Source organism: Lutjanus erythropterus, chromosome 10, assembly GCF_056507025.1.
Source record: "Lutjanus erythropterus isolate fLutEry1 chromosome 10, fLutEry1.hap2, whole genome shotgun sequence".
In the NCBI taxonomy this organism is placed as follows: Eukaryota; Metazoa; Chordata; class Actinopteri; order Lutjaniformes; family Lutjanidae; genus Lutjanus; species Lutjanus erythropterus.
Window position 1 is genome coordinate 961,563 of NC_139326.1, and position 16,164 is coordinate 977,726.

The 16,164-nt window shown below is 45.1% G+C and overlaps 1 protein-coding gene across 1 annotated transcript; it reads right to left on the reverse strand.

The window, feature by feature from the left end:
• Positions 1 to 1,809: 1,809 nt before the first annotated feature.
• On the reverse strand, positions 1,810 to 14,722 carry LOC146319735 (nucleus accumbens-associated protein 2-like). Its single transcript, XM_084729396.1, has 8 exons — positions 14,605 to 14,722; positions 10,136 to 10,902; positions 8,362 to 8,597; positions 6,539 to 6,798; positions 4,582 to 4,758; positions 4,172 to 4,277; positions 2,992 to 3,089; positions 1,810 to 2,815 (listed from the first exon to the last, which is right to left on the reverse strand). Exons 2-8 carry the CDS (start codon positions 10,583 to 10,585, stop codon positions 2,163 to 2,165), a joined length of 1,980 nt encoding a protein of 659 aa, XP_084585522.1. The 5' UTR covers positions 10,586 to 10,902; positions 14,605 to 14,722; the 3' UTR covers positions 1,810 to 2,162.
• Between the last annotated feature and the right edge of the window lie 1,442 nt (positions 14,723 to 16,164).

Genomic DNA, 16,164 nt, shown 5'->3' on the forward strand with positions numbered 1-16,164 from the left:
CTTTAATGTTTTTACTTTAATTTAACTTGATCTGTGACAGAAAACATTCTCGTCCCAGACATGATTTCACAACTTAAATAAAAAAGGGTTAAAATCCTTAAAAATATCAAACTAATAATACCTACCGATAACATGGCTGTAATGAAAATGTTGGCCCTTTAAAATTGTGTCCCAATTTTCCGTTCAACCCAAACACGATTTATTCAGGTATAAAAAGGGTCAGCTACACCCTAAGGACCCCTGTCTCACTTCCTGGTCTAAAAAAGGCGGGAATACTGCTCATTCAATAATATATAATAACCATAACATGTCGACTCTGTAGCCCTTCTAAATCAAAGCTCAATAGGAAATGATTTGATGAACATTAAGAGACTCTGAGACACTTGAAAAAATAAAATGGCTGCTCACTACGACGACACTGAAATGAAAACATGGAACATTTTGTTGACTGTACAGTTAAACACAAGGAGGTTGGCCTGTTACAAGGTTTAATAGCCACGACTTTAAGCTTTTAATATATATTTTCAAATCAAAATCCCTTCAAAATACAGTTAGTCCCAATTCAAAACAAGATAAATAATAAATTCACGTACACTTAAATAAATATGTGCTACTGTACATATTAGCAGATATCGATATTGACTCATAATGTATGTAGGTGCAGAAGAATATAAAATGTCAATCATTTTCTTTTATTTTCTTGGACATTGTCTGCCTTTTCTATACTTTTTGTCCTGATATGAGTCTGTAGTGAAGACGAGTCTCCTCATATGTGGTCATGACAGTTTAAAGTTCTGTTAGTGCCCCCTACAGGCTGCAGAGTTCATTACAAACACCATCTGATGGTTTATACTGTAAGAGTCTGAACTAAATATGTGACGTTTGTCCTGAGGGGGGCGCTGGAGGACAGATCAGGTGGTCCAGACAAGGGATGATAACAATTAACTGATGATCGTTAATCGGTCGTTAAGGATTTGATCGATCATGTAAAATTTAGTCGATCTGCGATCAAATAAACGTGAAACATGAAGCTCTTTATGTGTTTCACAGGTAACACTGTTAGAAATAAGGGTTCCAACAGGGTTCCTCCTGAAGGGCTGTGGTTCTATCCAGAACTATTTGCTTCTGAAGAACCCTTTTTGGAAGAAAGAAATTGTCAAGGGTTCTTTGTATGACTGAGGGTTCCATTAAGAACCCTTTCATCCAAAGAACAAATCGTAATATAAAAAGGTTCTCAGTAGAACCCCCTGGTTGGATTCTTGTTTGTATCCTTAGAAGGGTAGAAAGGTTTGGATAGAACCTCCAGAGAGGGTTCCAGGTGGAATCATTGCACAATGAAAGGGTTCTCTGTAGAACCTCTCACATTTGGTTTTAGCTGAAACCTTTCACAGATGGTTCTAGGTATAACCTTTTTGTTGGGTTCTAGGTAGAACTCTTTGAAAGGGTTACCAGTGAACTTTTATAAAAAGTTCTAACAGGAACCAAAAATGGTTCTCCTTTGGGGACAAGCTGAAGAACCCTATATGCTTCTAGTTATCACCTTTACTTCTAAGGTTGTATGTAACTCTGTGGAACATGTTGCTGTGGAAATAAAACTTGGATTGAGGGGTGCAACAAATGTTAAAATGTAACATTTTAAAGATTTTGTCAGTCTGATTAATCGATTAATTGATCGGTAATTTTTATCAATGATCATTTAAGGTCCAAGTCCACAGATGAACTTTTGAAAGTCTCAGATCAGAGGAACCAGAAACACAAACTGTCTGATTATCAAGAAGCTTTATTGTCATTATCAGAGTGAATATTATCATCATCATCATCATCATCAGTCCTGTTGCTATGGGCCTGTGTGCTGGACTGCAGGAGGCTGTTAACATGCAGCAGAGCCGAGCAGACAGACAGACAGACAGACGGACAGACAGGAGGACAGACAGGTAGAGGAGGAGACAGACAGACAGAGGTAGGTCAGACAGAAAGGTAGACAGACTGGGGCAGAGAGGTAGACAAGTGGACAGGTAGTGAGGTAGGGGAACAGAGACAAGTAGGTCAGACAGACAGGTAGGGACAGACAAACAGGTAGACAGGTAGGGGACAGATAGACAGGTGGGGGACAGGTAGCTATTGTGTTATTTACATACAGGTAGGCAGATGCGATAGAAAGCTTATTGGCTGTCTTCCAGAGGCTCCGCCCCCCTCTCATCTGTTTCGGCCAATCCCCTGTGCGGAGGGGCAGGCTCTGCAGGCTGGGGGGAGGGGTGTGAGGAGGAGGAGGAGGAGGAAGAAGATGCGGAGGACAGAGAGAGGGGGAGGTCTGGTGGTTGTTCAGTCTGTAGTCGTCCTCCGCCGTCTGCTTCGCCGCCCATCCGCGCCTCCTCCGCCTGAGCTCCTCCTCCGGCTCCTCCGGCTCCTCCTCCCCCGCCACGACCCCCAGCGAACTGCAGGTGGGGCAGAAGGGCAGCTGGGGCCTCCTTCTCCCGCTCCCTCTCCCCCACCACCTCTCGCTCGCCACGGCGCTCGCCGTACAGCGGAGCCTCCAGGCCGAGGTAGGAGGCGCTGAGCTGTCGCAGGTCCAGCTCGAAGGGGCTGCCGCTGGGTTGCACCGCTGAATCTCCACCCTGACCTCCTCCTCCTCCTGCGGCTCCTCCTCCCCTCTTTGGTTTGCGGGGTTGGGAGGAGGCGGGGAGGCTGTCGGGGAGGAGGGACTGGATCTTGGGGAGCCAACGTTTGCGGACGCGGCGGGCGTTGGTGCACATGTCAGCGGCAATGACATTCATCTCACTCTCCTTAAAGTTAGGAGCAAAGTTCTGACAGTAGACTGAGGAGGAGGAGGAGGAGGAAGAAAAGAGAAGGATGAGGATGAGAGTGTAAAAGAGGAGGAGGATGAAGAGGAAGAGAAGTAAAAATGTCTCAATATTTACAAGATACAGTCAAAAGACATAAATCCATGAGTCACACTGTGTGTGTGTGTGTGTGTGTGTGTGTGTGTCTTACGTTTGACGGTGTTTAACACTCGGTTGTCCAGGGGCTTTCGGCTTGGATCATTGGTGGAGGAGCGGATCCCTGTCCCACAGCTATTGGCCAGCGTGTTTCTATGGAAACCATAACAACCCAATCAGCACATATACGCAGCTTTAGATTAGCTCCCCCCTCCTCCCTCCCTCCCTCCCTCCGTCGGAGACAATGTGACAGGCCTGTTATGTAAAGCAGCAGCTGGATCGTGAAGCTGCTCGCTGACTGTCAGAAGGTTCTGGAATATTTAACACAGCCTGATGTCACATGCTGTCTGATGATGTCACATGCTGTCTGATGATGTCACATGGTATCCGATGATGTCAGAGTGTCTGGGTGCGATACACGGCCAATGATGTTGCCTCTTTTTGGTTCATTTTGTTTACACAAACCTGCAGCTTTGAAGCATCTATTGAAGTTAAACTGCTCATCCAATCAGATTACTGCTCACTGATGTGTCACAAATCTATCATAACTGTAGGCGAGGTAAAGGTCTCTCAGACCTGGATAATCACCAAGGCCACGCCCCCTTTTGTAGGAAAGAATCTCATAACGACAGAAACAGAGGCGGGTTTATTCATCTTGAGGCCTCCATACCTCTTGTTCTCCTTTGTTTTCAATCCTTAAATAAATAATAAGTCATAAGAATAAACTTTTATTCCCGTTGGAGTTCTGAAGATGAATTCTTCAGTCTGAGGGAAGAAGCTGCTTTAAAGTCTTTTGGTACAGCGGCAAATACTTCTGTATCTCTTGTCAGACAGCAGAAGGTTGAACAGGCTGGGGTGGGCGTGGTCTGTTATGTATACAAGTTAAGTAACCAGGTCCCTCCAGGAAGTTGCAATGTTGCAGTTCATGTTGCAACAATTCAAGCAAATTGAACAGATCCCTACGAATTCTGCACAACTTTGCAATTTTGTCCAAACTCTGCTACTTTTCCCCACGTTTTTTTTTTTTTTTTGGAGCCAGACTTTTACTTTTCTCCAGCGCTGACCGCTGTGGTGAGACGTCTGGCTGTGTTAGAGGTGTTTGTAGGTCTTTGAATAAAGGCTAAAGTTTACACCCGTCTTCAGTTCTTTATACTAAACTAAGCTGACCAGGTCTAGAATTTCTCTCAGAGATGAAAACAGAGTTTAAAAGTGTTCAGCAGAGTTTAACAGCTCACCTGTCGAAGAACGTCGCCAGCAGTCTCCTGAGCAGGACCTTGTGTTTGACTCCAGCACACAGGTGACAGTTCATCAGCTGACCTCGAGTCATGAACACACCTGAGCCTGAACACACACACACACACACACACACACACACACACTAACTACAATCTAACTGTAGTTTACATAACTCATCTCTTCAGTCTGGCTGCTCTCTCAGCTCTCCCAGACAGTTTTGTGTTTAATGACCTTCCTAACAACCCTGTTGCCATGACAATACATTAGCAAGTTAAAGAACAGGAAAGCGGTGTCTAGAATCACTGCTTATTAAATCTACCCTATGCACTTAATTCACTTTTCACCTTTTATATTTGAGTGTTAAATTTAAACCAGGTCCAACAGCTGGACAGGTGTTCTGTTGTCCTACCTGCCACCAGCTCCACTTTCTCTCCTGGGTCTCCCTCAGTGTAGAGCGACGGGTGGCAGCGGTACCCGATTTGACTGATCAGACTGGCAGGGAGGGCCATGTTGTCTCGACCAACCAACACGCAGGGCCGACGCTCATTAGCCAGTGGGAGGGAGAGCATCTCCATCTTCTCTTGGACTATGAGGACAATGAGGAACAGAGAGAAAGAATGTTTAGCATAACCAGGAGGTCTCAAGATGCAGTTCCTTTAATGTCCACCAGATGCTGCTAAAAAAAAAACACACACAATGAGGTGAGACTTGTTTTAAGGGAACACTCTTTGGCTAAATCCATTTGTTCAGACTTCCTACACCCACAGACAGCTCTTGACACTCACAGACTTTCCACAAGTGCTAAGGTCTGTCCAAATCCATCCCCTGGACTTTCTCTGTGCATATTTCAACCAACAAATAAAATGGGGTGAGAGCATCAATGGAAATGAGTAAAGCTTTTAGTCACGTATCACAGTGGATTTTATTCAGTTTCGGCCCCAGTGCCCTGGGAGATTATCCAGGAAGTCATGATGATGAGCAGTTCAGAGCCTTCAGAACACTTCAGAGCCTGATACCCGATTAACTTATGAGATGTCTATTGTCCCCAGGTCTCCCAGCCATCTGCCCAGCATCTGCAAACATGCTGGACAACATCCTAGAGCACTGTGGAAGTTGGCCAACTCCAAGAGGTAGAGCCAACATCTATAAAATCCAAGTCAGGAGTATGATGGAGTATGCCTGGATTATGCCTCATGTACCCAAATTTAGGCAGCAAGGTACCACCCAGAAAATGACACTAAAGATTATGGTGTTTGAGAGCTATGCCTTAAAGGATTATGCCATCACTAAGTTGAGAAGACTCAAGTCACCTTTTCGGGATGCATACTCACAACGGTCCAGCAGACCTGAAAGCACTACTACCCTCAGCTCCTGTCCCAGGTCAAACCACTTGGAGGTTACCACCAAGACATGCCTTGTCACTCTCCAAGGGTCACACCAAATGCCTTGGACATGAGCCACAACATGAAAAGCTCCTGCCTAATATTGTCATATTGTGTACATAATGTGTAGACCCCCTTTGTGGACAGAGAGACTGCTGAAGGTGTCCTGTGGTATCTGGCACCAAGATGTTAGCAGCAGATCTGTTAAGTGAGGTGGGACCTCCATGGATCTGACTTGTTCCAGTAAATCCCACAGATGAGCAATTGGGCTGAGATCTAGTGAATTTGGAGGCCAAATCAACATCTTGTCATCAACACAAGGCAACCTTCTTCCATTGCTCCATGGTCCAGTGACCATTCTGCAGCTATGTAGCCCCATAGCCAGGAAGCTGTGATGCTCTGTGCTGTGCTCTGCCTTCACTGTTTCAGCAGTTTGTGCTACAGGAGCTGTTCTCTGGACTCTTTAGGCACACATGATCCTGTCGCCGGTGGACTGGTTGTCCTTCCTCGGACCACTTTTGATAGGTACCATCTACTGCATACCCAGAGCACCCCATAAGACCTCCTGTTTCTGCTCTGACCCAGTTGCCATTACAATCTGTTGCTCAGATCTCCACACTGCCCATTTTTCCTGCTTCAACACACCAACCTGAAGGACTGACTGTTCACTTGCTGCCTAATATGCCCCACCCACTGACAGGTGCCATTATAACAAGACGATCAGTGTCATTCACTTTACCTGTCTGTGGGTTTAATGTTGTGGCTGATCACTGTTTATTCCCGAGTAGCTGCAGATCAATGAAAGGCTTTGAACAGTATTCGTGAAGCTTGTATCTGCAACAAGCAACAGAAAGAAACCCTTCTCTGAGCCTACAGATCTGTCCTGAATCAATCTGATTATACCACTACTGAGATTAGTTTGGTGCTCTTCCACAGTTTTGCAGTTAACAAGCACAGATTGGATTGTATCATGATGGAACTTACTGTAGGGGTTTCCAGGATGTCCATAGATGTGCTGGTAGAGTCCAGGGTGGACTGTGTTCCCGTAATAATCCTCCTCCAGCTCCTCCTCGGTGGGCGGTTGAGAGGGAGGGGAGTCTGTGGGAAGACTGGAGCCTCCTGGACTGGAACGCCCCCCGCCTGCCAGCAAGTAGGACTGCAGCCCCGGAACCAAACCTCCACCTGCACCCAAGTAGCACAGAGCACTGTTCCTGGATGACTGGAGGTCCCCAGCAATGTCCACTCTGAAGACAGAACAACAAAAACGAGTTAGACAAGGAGGAGACAGATGACCTGCAGTTTTTTGTTTGCGTAGCAAAAATAATTCATTCTAGTACAAGAAAATTTTCTGTTAAAGCATTTTTGTAGCTGTTAATTAACGGCTTTAACTAATAACATTTGTGTTGAAGGTGTAAGTTAGAGGTCTTCACATGCTCTCTCACTTCCTAGTTGCAGGAGACCAGAAGCAGGACCAGTGTCAGGCCATGTCAAAATTATATTCGGTCTAAATGCTGCAGTATAATTGAAGGTAGCCTGTTGATGAAGTGTTGCATGTGGACCCTTGTGGACGTGGGCAGATGAAACAATTTATGTCATGCAAAATCATTAAGTAGATGCAAGTGTTGCTTCCTGTTCTGTATCCTCAAGTCTCTTTCAAATCAGGTTGCCCTTTTAATCCATGCACTTCGGATTTGGGTAGTTTGATGAGTTGGGTTTTTTAAACTCAGGTACCCCTCTTACTAAGGATGAGAATGAGCAAAGTTTTTTATGATATATTATAATATATATTTTATTTGTATCTCTGGCTGAGATGGGAACAAGAACTTGGTTCAGACTGCAGGCAAACCACATTTTTTTCCTGTTTGCAAGTGATCAGATCAGATGTGGCTCCAGACATCGTCAACCTCTCTGCATGGACTGCTGTAGTAACAAAGTCATCAGTAACTATGTACGCTGGTGATGCGGCTTTCCAAAGCAGAACCATAAGAAATTGAGATCCATCAGCTTGTCCTTCAAACAATTCCACTGTAAAGTCATGGTGCAGAACTTCTCCATCACAACAGACAAAGTCAGCGATGGAGGATACTGGTAAACATTGCCACCCTAACGCTTTTCCAACAATCTAGATTTGCTGTTGTCATTGTCTGTTGCATTGCAAAGTGATGCAAAAAACACTAAAGTCGAGTCACTTTGCAAAAATTGCATTTTGTGTGTGTGTGTGTGTGTTTTTTTTTTCTTGTCCAGGCTTTCTCAGATCAATCTGGATGTAAACTGGACATGCCAAAAACAGATTGAAGCTTGCAAACGTGGATGTAAACAATGCAGAAAATGCACTGAACACACACAATGTACTTTGGTGATGAATGATGCTAGAGGAGTACCTACAGAATCATAGTTTGAAGCGTAAGAGCACTGACCATGCCACCATATTTGATGCATGGTCAGCATCCTAAACCTGTCCGTCAGTGGTTGCCAACCTTGGGGTCAGGACCGTCACAAGGGGTTGGAAGTTAAATTGGAGGGATGGCAAAATTATTAATAAGACAGGAAAGCCGAAAATTTTAACTCTGCTACTGCCTGTGCAATTCTCCTTCTATTATTGCTGTGATTTACTGAATGATTTTAGGTTATTTGGGCCATTCATTATTTTCAAACTAAACAAGGAAAAACATTAGTCTTTTATTAAACTGTGATGAAGAGGCCTACAGATAATTCCAAGGCAAAAAGGTTGTGAACGATTGTTCTAAGTTACCAGGCTGCCCCAGTATGATCACACAGGTCTAAAGTGAAGTCCTGACTGTTGTTACCTGGCCTCTTCTCCTCCTCCTCCTCCTCCTCCTCCTCCTGCCGCTGCTCCTCCTCCGTTCTCTTCAGTAGGAGGAGTGTCAGCTCTCTCTTGTTTGATTCTGCTGACGGCCAACAGCAGCTCCTCCGGGCTCAGGGACGGCTGGTCTGGACTGGCCTCCTGCAGCTGGGGGGTGCTGTGCTGCTGCTGCTGAACCATTGGAGCATCAAAGCCCCCAAGTTCATCTGCTGAGGTTGTCTGTAAAGATCAATGCATTTAAATAAAATTAAAACAAGGTGCTGCTGTACTGAGGAGTCCTGAAATGTATCTTCAAAATTCACGTTACTATTTTGTTGATGATATCAACTGTCATCATGAACTGGCCTTGAGAAATAAACACTAAGGGATTTGCTCTGTTTTTGACAGAGAAAGGTAAATACACCAGCTGTGACATCAGTGGTTGGGGTGTGGCCAGAGGAACAGCCTCAGATTTAAAGTCTGTTGAGATGCAGTTCCTCTTATGTCCACAAGATGCTGCTGTAGTTCAGCTCTCAGTAGATCATTGAGGGAGCTTTTCAGAAGATATTTAATTCAACAACACATTTCTGAACCTAAACCTCTTTTAGTTTTCTCCATAAGGTTTGTGTGTTTCATGTCAGCTTCAGCAAACTGTCTGAACATTTCTATATGGAACTTTAACAAAACCTGTCGCTGCTAAATGAATTGCAGTCAGCATCCTGTCACTCACACTCTGTAAGCGCGAGTGAGCATCATCCTGGGCATCAGCCAAAAGAGTGACGTGACATACAAAAGAGTGAACACTGAGCTGAATACTGGATGCTGGAAAAAAAAATTACAATCATATTCAGAATAACATTACTGTCTGTAATGTTCCTTCATTTTATTTGGATTATTGGTTCCATGATGCTAACTAGCTGTTACAAAGCAACCATCACAAGATCCACAGCGTACATCCCGCTAATCCCATTTTAGCTTAGGTGAGTGACGCGTGCCCCTGTCTTGCATCATTGCTTTGTACCGTTGCATCATTTATTGTTGCTAAAATCAATCATCAGTCAAGTTAGTATCATGTTAGTATCATGGATCACGTTAGCTGGTGAAGTAATTTGGTAAGCTAACATACACACTCAGATCATCTTTTGCTAGTGATAACATTAGCAAATAAGCAAGCTAAAGTTAACCAGCTAGCAGTAACTTAGTTACGCTGCATGGATCTGGTGTTGCTTGCTTCATAATGTAAGCTGATAAAGTAGTTTGGAAACAGCAAGTCAGATCAGCCTCAGTAGTCTGGACCAATTAGCTGACATTAGCCACTCAAGACTGTATTTTGTTAAGTTGGCTAGCAAGCAATTCATCCACGTTAACAAGCAAGCTAATGTTAGTTATCATCAACCAGCTAAAAGCATAACATCACAATATATTTGACATGCTTTTCAGAATTGTTAGCTTTGAGTTCAGACTTTGTGTTGTGATGACATACGTGGACCCCATCTCTAAGCTTATGTTAGCTAGTGTTGCACACTGTTGGTTCTGTAGGGCGCTGAAGACTGAAGATGTCACATTCTTTGGATTTTCAAAATAGACAGTCCAGAGTCCTTCTCACAGAAATCAGTCTACAGGCTGTTATAGACGACAGAGACAGTTGGGAACGTCTTATTTTTTACGTTGGGTTACTGTTCATGCATTGACAACACAAAGAGATTTATACATGAAACTGCCTTTTATCTGATCTACTTGGATTAACTTCATTGCTCTGTGGGCGTGGCCCAACCCACCTGTGAGTCGCAGCAGAGAGGTGAGGAGGAGGAGGATGCCTTCATCATCATGAGCTCCATGCCTCGCTCCACAATGTTCTGGATCTGGAGGTACCCTGCGGTGTACATGAGCACCAGCTGTTCGCTGGCGGCCATACTGAGGCGTCCCGTGTAGCAGAACGACAGAATCTGCTGGAAACATGTTGGCGTCACCGAGGATGGCAGCTCGAACACCGCCTGAGAGGAGGATGAGGACGAGGAAGAGGATGAGGAGGAGTCAGCCGCAGAGCTGAAGAGGTCTCTGAAGTAGAGTGAGGAGGCGGCGAGGACGGCCCGGTGCGCCTTGAAGGCCTGACCCTGTACCAGGATGGAGACGTCGCAGTAGTGACCCAGCAGCCGCTGCTCGTTCAGGCTGCCCAGCACACTGCTCCCGAAGTCGGGGATCTCCACCTGCAGCAGCCCGTCTGACATGGCGGATGCCGTCGGTCCAGAGGACGGGACAGGAAGTGACTGAGGGTTTAGACCAGCTGGCGGCTCGGAGGAGACGGTCCTGAGCGGCCAGAGTTCAAAGGGTTTAAGTGTCAGGGATCCTGCAGATATCACCTCCAAAATGCTTCAGATCCATGTTGGTATGGAGGAAACAGGAGGTCAGAGGTCAGGCCAGGGGAGGCGGGGGGGTCAGGGAGGGAGGTAGAGTTCAGGTTGGAGGTGTTGAGTCAGAGCAAGACAGACAGAAGGACGTAACTGTAGATCATCAGGATGGAGATCAGCTCAGTACAGGGACACAGCTACAACATGAGGAGGGCAGTAGGGGAGAAGGAGAGGAGGAGGGAGGGAGGAGAGGAGGAGAGGTTTAAAGGATGACGGTTTCACACCTTCTCATCTACCTGCAGAACAAACTGAGGAAACACCTTCACTTCTCAGTTTCTGTGTCTCCTTGTTGTTTCCTTTCTATTAAAGATTATAAATAACTGCAAAAATATAAAAGTAATCAAATAAAGTCAAATAGTTCCAAACTGTTTCCACATAGAAAACAATGTCCAAGTCACCATGAACATGTTGGAACCAGTGACAATAAATAAAGATGGCCGCTGCATCTCCCCTTCCTCCCACTGTACAAAAATGAGTCCATCTAGTTCTAGTGATGTCATTTGAAACTGTGCAGTGGTGATCAGCGTTGGAGCCTCCGTATCGAGGTCCCGCCCACACGGCTGTCCGTCTCAATCGTGAGCAGAGTTTAGCTGTCAATCACGGCATAAAGCCCCATTTTTATAACATCAAATAAATAAATAAATAAAACCCAACTGATGAATAAAATGAGTGCTTGAACAAACATCAGCATAATTAGAATTACCTAAAATGAAAAAAAAAAAAACACTGACATGTACTTTAAGGTTTTTAGTTTGGGGCATGTTCCCTCCCAACCTGTAATGCAGCCGTGCACCAGAGGGCCATCGAGTTACTTTGGCTTGAATATTGAATATTCTGAATGTAAATAATGAATTATTATTGTTTCAGTTCTGCTCAAAATCTGCCCAAATTGCATAATATCAAGGACAGAAAATGTTTTTATATATTGTTGTACATCAAATTTCACGTGACTACAAGTTGTCAATTATTAATCCCACAAGCATCAATATTAGATCACCTGCTGCTTACTCTGCTCATGAATAAAATATATTCTCCAACTGTATATTGCAATGTATGTTTCTATGCAGATGATACCATCCTGTATTCTCCAGATTACAGTGAACTCCAGAGCTCTTTTAACTAATTCAAAGTTTGTTCTACACTCCAAAAAGAGTATTGATGTCCATCTAATCTGAAATTTAATTAATACAGTACAACATGGCAAGTAATTAAGTTACACAGTCCAGCAGAAGCTAGTACACTCGAATTCAGTCCAGTAAAGCCCTGTATCATCCAGTCCAGCACAGCCTGTCTTCACGAGAAAAACAGTGCGTAGGTCGTCTGCACAAGCAACTTATTACAGCACATTTTTATGTTTATTGTCAGGTGGAGACCTCTAGTGGCCATAGTAATTATGATGGGAGAAAGCAAGGAAGTCAGGTGACTGAATAACGAGTGAGAAAGTCTGTACATGGGGGAGGTGGGGTGGATGGATGCATCAAACCAACGCAAGATGTTCACCCAGAAGACCAGGGTTCATGTCCCGAGTAAAACCAAAAGTCAGTGTTGACTTTTTTTTAAAGTTTAAGCTACTTAAGTTCTGTTGCATCACATGACATATATAACATACAGTCTTTAAATAAACCTCATCAAAGTGGTGCAGTTTCACAATGTTGACCTCGTCATTAATGTCACGTCTTACACCACACATTTAAGGTCACAACAGGACACAAGGACACAATTTTGCAAACTCGCCCCCGTGTGCCTCTGCAAAGCTGAGATCCTGAACCAATCCATTACCCATTTTTTTCCCATTACTCTTCCAACATCAGATTGTAAAGCCCCCTGAGGCAAATATTGATTAGTGATGTTGGTCTATACGAATAAACTTTTTTCTTATTTTTTTCAGGCTTTTTGCCTTTATTGCAACAGGACAGCCGAAAACATGACCAGAAAGGGGGCAGAGAGAGAGAGGACGACATGCAGCAAATGCGCCGCAGGTGGGAATCGAACCGGAAGCCGCTGCAGAGGACCGACAGCCCCAACACACGACACGCACACTCCACCAACTGAGCCACAGGGGGAGCCCCTATACAAATAAACTTGACCCACAGTTATTACCAAGTCTAACCTAAACCTGCCCGGACCTGTGAATGTAAGTCACATGACCCGACCCATGATTAAACACACATACAGTCGCTGTTCTCAGCTGGCGGAGCTCCTGTGTTCCTGCACCTGTCATTGTGTTTCCACGGTGATGATGAGCCTAGCTTGCATCTATCAAAAGCTAATAGTTATTTAAACTTTTTAAAAGCAGCGAAGTCACTGACAACATTATTCTTACAGCCTTTGAGCTTCACCAAGTCCTCCCAAATGTCCAAATGTCCGATCCTGACAACTGATATTAGACATGGTATTAATTTATTAGAGAATATAAATGTTAAAAATGCTTCGCAATCATTTTGATTTCTGATTTTTCCAGAAAAAAAACATATTATTGTGTGCGTTTTTTATAGTTCTCAAATGCTGCCAGCCCGCAATTTGTTAATTTCTTTCTTTACTTGTTTTTTGGGATTATTTCTTGTTCATTTTTGCCTTTATTTGATTGGGAAAGAGAGAGGATGACACGTAGCAAATAGGCCACAGGCAGGAGTTGAACCAGCGGCTGTTGCAGAGGACTGAGAGACTCAATACATGAAGCACACGCACTACCAACTGAGCTACAGTGATGCCCCACAACTAATATCTACTCCTGTCCACATCCAGGAATTTATAGAAATATATTTTTTACCCATTACACAAAGTATTTGCGGTTACCGAGTGCCGGACTCTATTGTCCAGTCATCTAAGTACATGCACGTGTTGATATTAGCATAAGTTGCTGTCAGTCGTTCTATTACGCAAATAATTTTACCTCGAGTTCTTGTCATTCATTCATAACTGCAGACAGCAGTCACACTGTGATCTGAAAAGGTCAGAGGTCATCATGACACCTGGAGAGAATCAGCACACCTTTATCTACATCCAGAAGGATCAGAACTCTGTATCTCAGTCACTTTGGGATTAATTACACAGATTTTAAATGATTCTCAGCAGTCACAGAATCAGTCTCTGGAGAGAAAAAAGGTCCTCTCTCCAACTCTGAACTGGGACAGTCTGGTTCCCAGTTACACCTCAGTACTGGGCTGAACTGTAAAAACTGTTCAGTGTCTGTGTTCATTATCGGAGCAAACACGGCAGTGTTATTACTGTATAGTGACATCACAGTGACATCACAGGGATGACAAACCACATCGGTCGACAGGAAACCTTTGAGCCAGGCATCTCACACACACACACACACACACACACACACACACGGTTCACAGCTGATCTGCACATCATCAGACACTCCGTGATGGTGTGAATCAGACATGAGATACAGTCCAGTCCAGCAGGATACAGTACAGTCTAGTACAGTACAGTAGAATCCAGTAGAGACCAGTAGAGTCTAATAAAGTCTGAGTCCAGGTGAGTTCAGTGTGTCTCAGAGTTCAGTTCAGTTCAGCGTTATTGTTGTTTACAGTGCAGCAGCAGCAGAGGGACAGACAGACAGACAGACAGAGGGACAGACAGCTCAGAGACAGACAGACATGTGGCAGGGAGACAACAGTGTCTACAACCAGACAGACAGACAGCCCAGAGAGACAGACAGGTGGATGAAGAGACAGACAGACAGACAGACAGTTGGTTTAGAAACAGTTTCAGAGTGCACAGGCAGACAAACAGACAGGACGGACACAGTTAGGAGAGGACGGATGTGAGACAGACAAACAGAGAGACAGGTGAACAGAGGGACAGACAGACAGACAGCTCCTCACCTCCTCTGTGCTCCTCTTCTCCTCCATGCAGCAGGCAGGACGGCTGCTGGGAGAGGTTTTCTTCTTCTCCTCCGCTCAGTCAACGCATCGTCTGGTGTGTCACAGGAGGGGGGGTGGGTGAGGAGGGGGGAGGTAGAGACACAGCAGACAGCCGAGGAGGAGGAGGAGGAGGAGGAGGAGGGAGGAAGAGGAGGAGTCATCTGAGGACAGCGAGGAGCTAATGCGGCTAACTGCCCTGCAGAGGACGAGAGAGGGAGAGAGAGAGAGAGGACGAGAGACATACAGGCAGAGTGGAGAGAGAGGGGCGAGCGAGCATGCATTACACTGCTGCTATAAGAACACACACACACACACACACACACACACTGCAAGGTTGAATATTATCATATACATGAACACACTGAAAACACACGTGTACACACACACACACACACACACACACACACACACACACACACACAGAGACTGATGTGTGTTTGTGTGTGTGAGTGTGTGTGTGTGTGTGTGTGTGTGTGTGTGGCATGACTTGGCCAAATGCACAGCGCTGCATTGCAGTGCCGAGGCTGAGTTGGCATGCCGAGTACATAGCGTGCATACTGCGACTGTGTGCCAGGCTGACACACACACACTCTCACACACACTCAAACACACTTTCACAGACACACACTCACTCACACACACAGACAGAAGCAGTAGCAGCTTTTTGCTGCCTCAGCTTCCATCATCACAGTTCAGAATAGTTTCTAGCATGAGAGACAGAGTGTTAAAGACAGACAGACTGACTCAAACTGTCTGTCTGTCCCTCCTAACAGAGGGACAGACAGGTTGGTGTCTCCATCCAATATTAAAGACAGAGAGACGAGTGGGTGGATGCTGGATGGGGGAGGGAGGGGTGAGGAGGGGGACTGAGGCTAAATAAGGACTTTTACAGTAGCTGCTCTGTGTGTGTGAGGTCAGGACATCCTGATCTGATAGTTTCTGTTTGTTGTCAGTCTGCAGACCTCTCCATATGCAGATGAGGTAGGCGGGGCTGTGGTGGACTCTGGCTGGCTGAGGTCAACAACGCTGCAGACGGGCACCGACACTAACAGTGTGACACTAACTGCAATCTTTAACCTGCAAAAGTAGTTTGTACCCCTCTTACAGACACATGCCGACTTGTTTTGAGTTTGGGTTGGCTGCAGTGGATGTGACATCACTGCAGGTGGCTTGGGCACACTTTGGCCCCACTCCAGAGAAAATCCATCTTGGGCGCAATTCGGTAACCTGACATGCCAGTTGGTTTGTTCCACAGAAGATTCTTGGAAGCCATCCATAGAAACTGTCTGGAGAAAGGCAGGCACTTTCAAACAACACTTGGCAGGTGACTGTCACATCTGGCATGGGCTAATTTCAGATCAACTTACCAAGCCAAAGCTGGCTGGAAGAAGAGCAAAAGCATCTCTTCCGTTGATAAAAGTCTTCAAGGCCGATCTTTGCTCTTTTTCCAATGAAGAAATACTCTCCAGTTCTAATATAGCTGATGCTATCAGCACCACCATTGTTAATTTGAGACAAGTT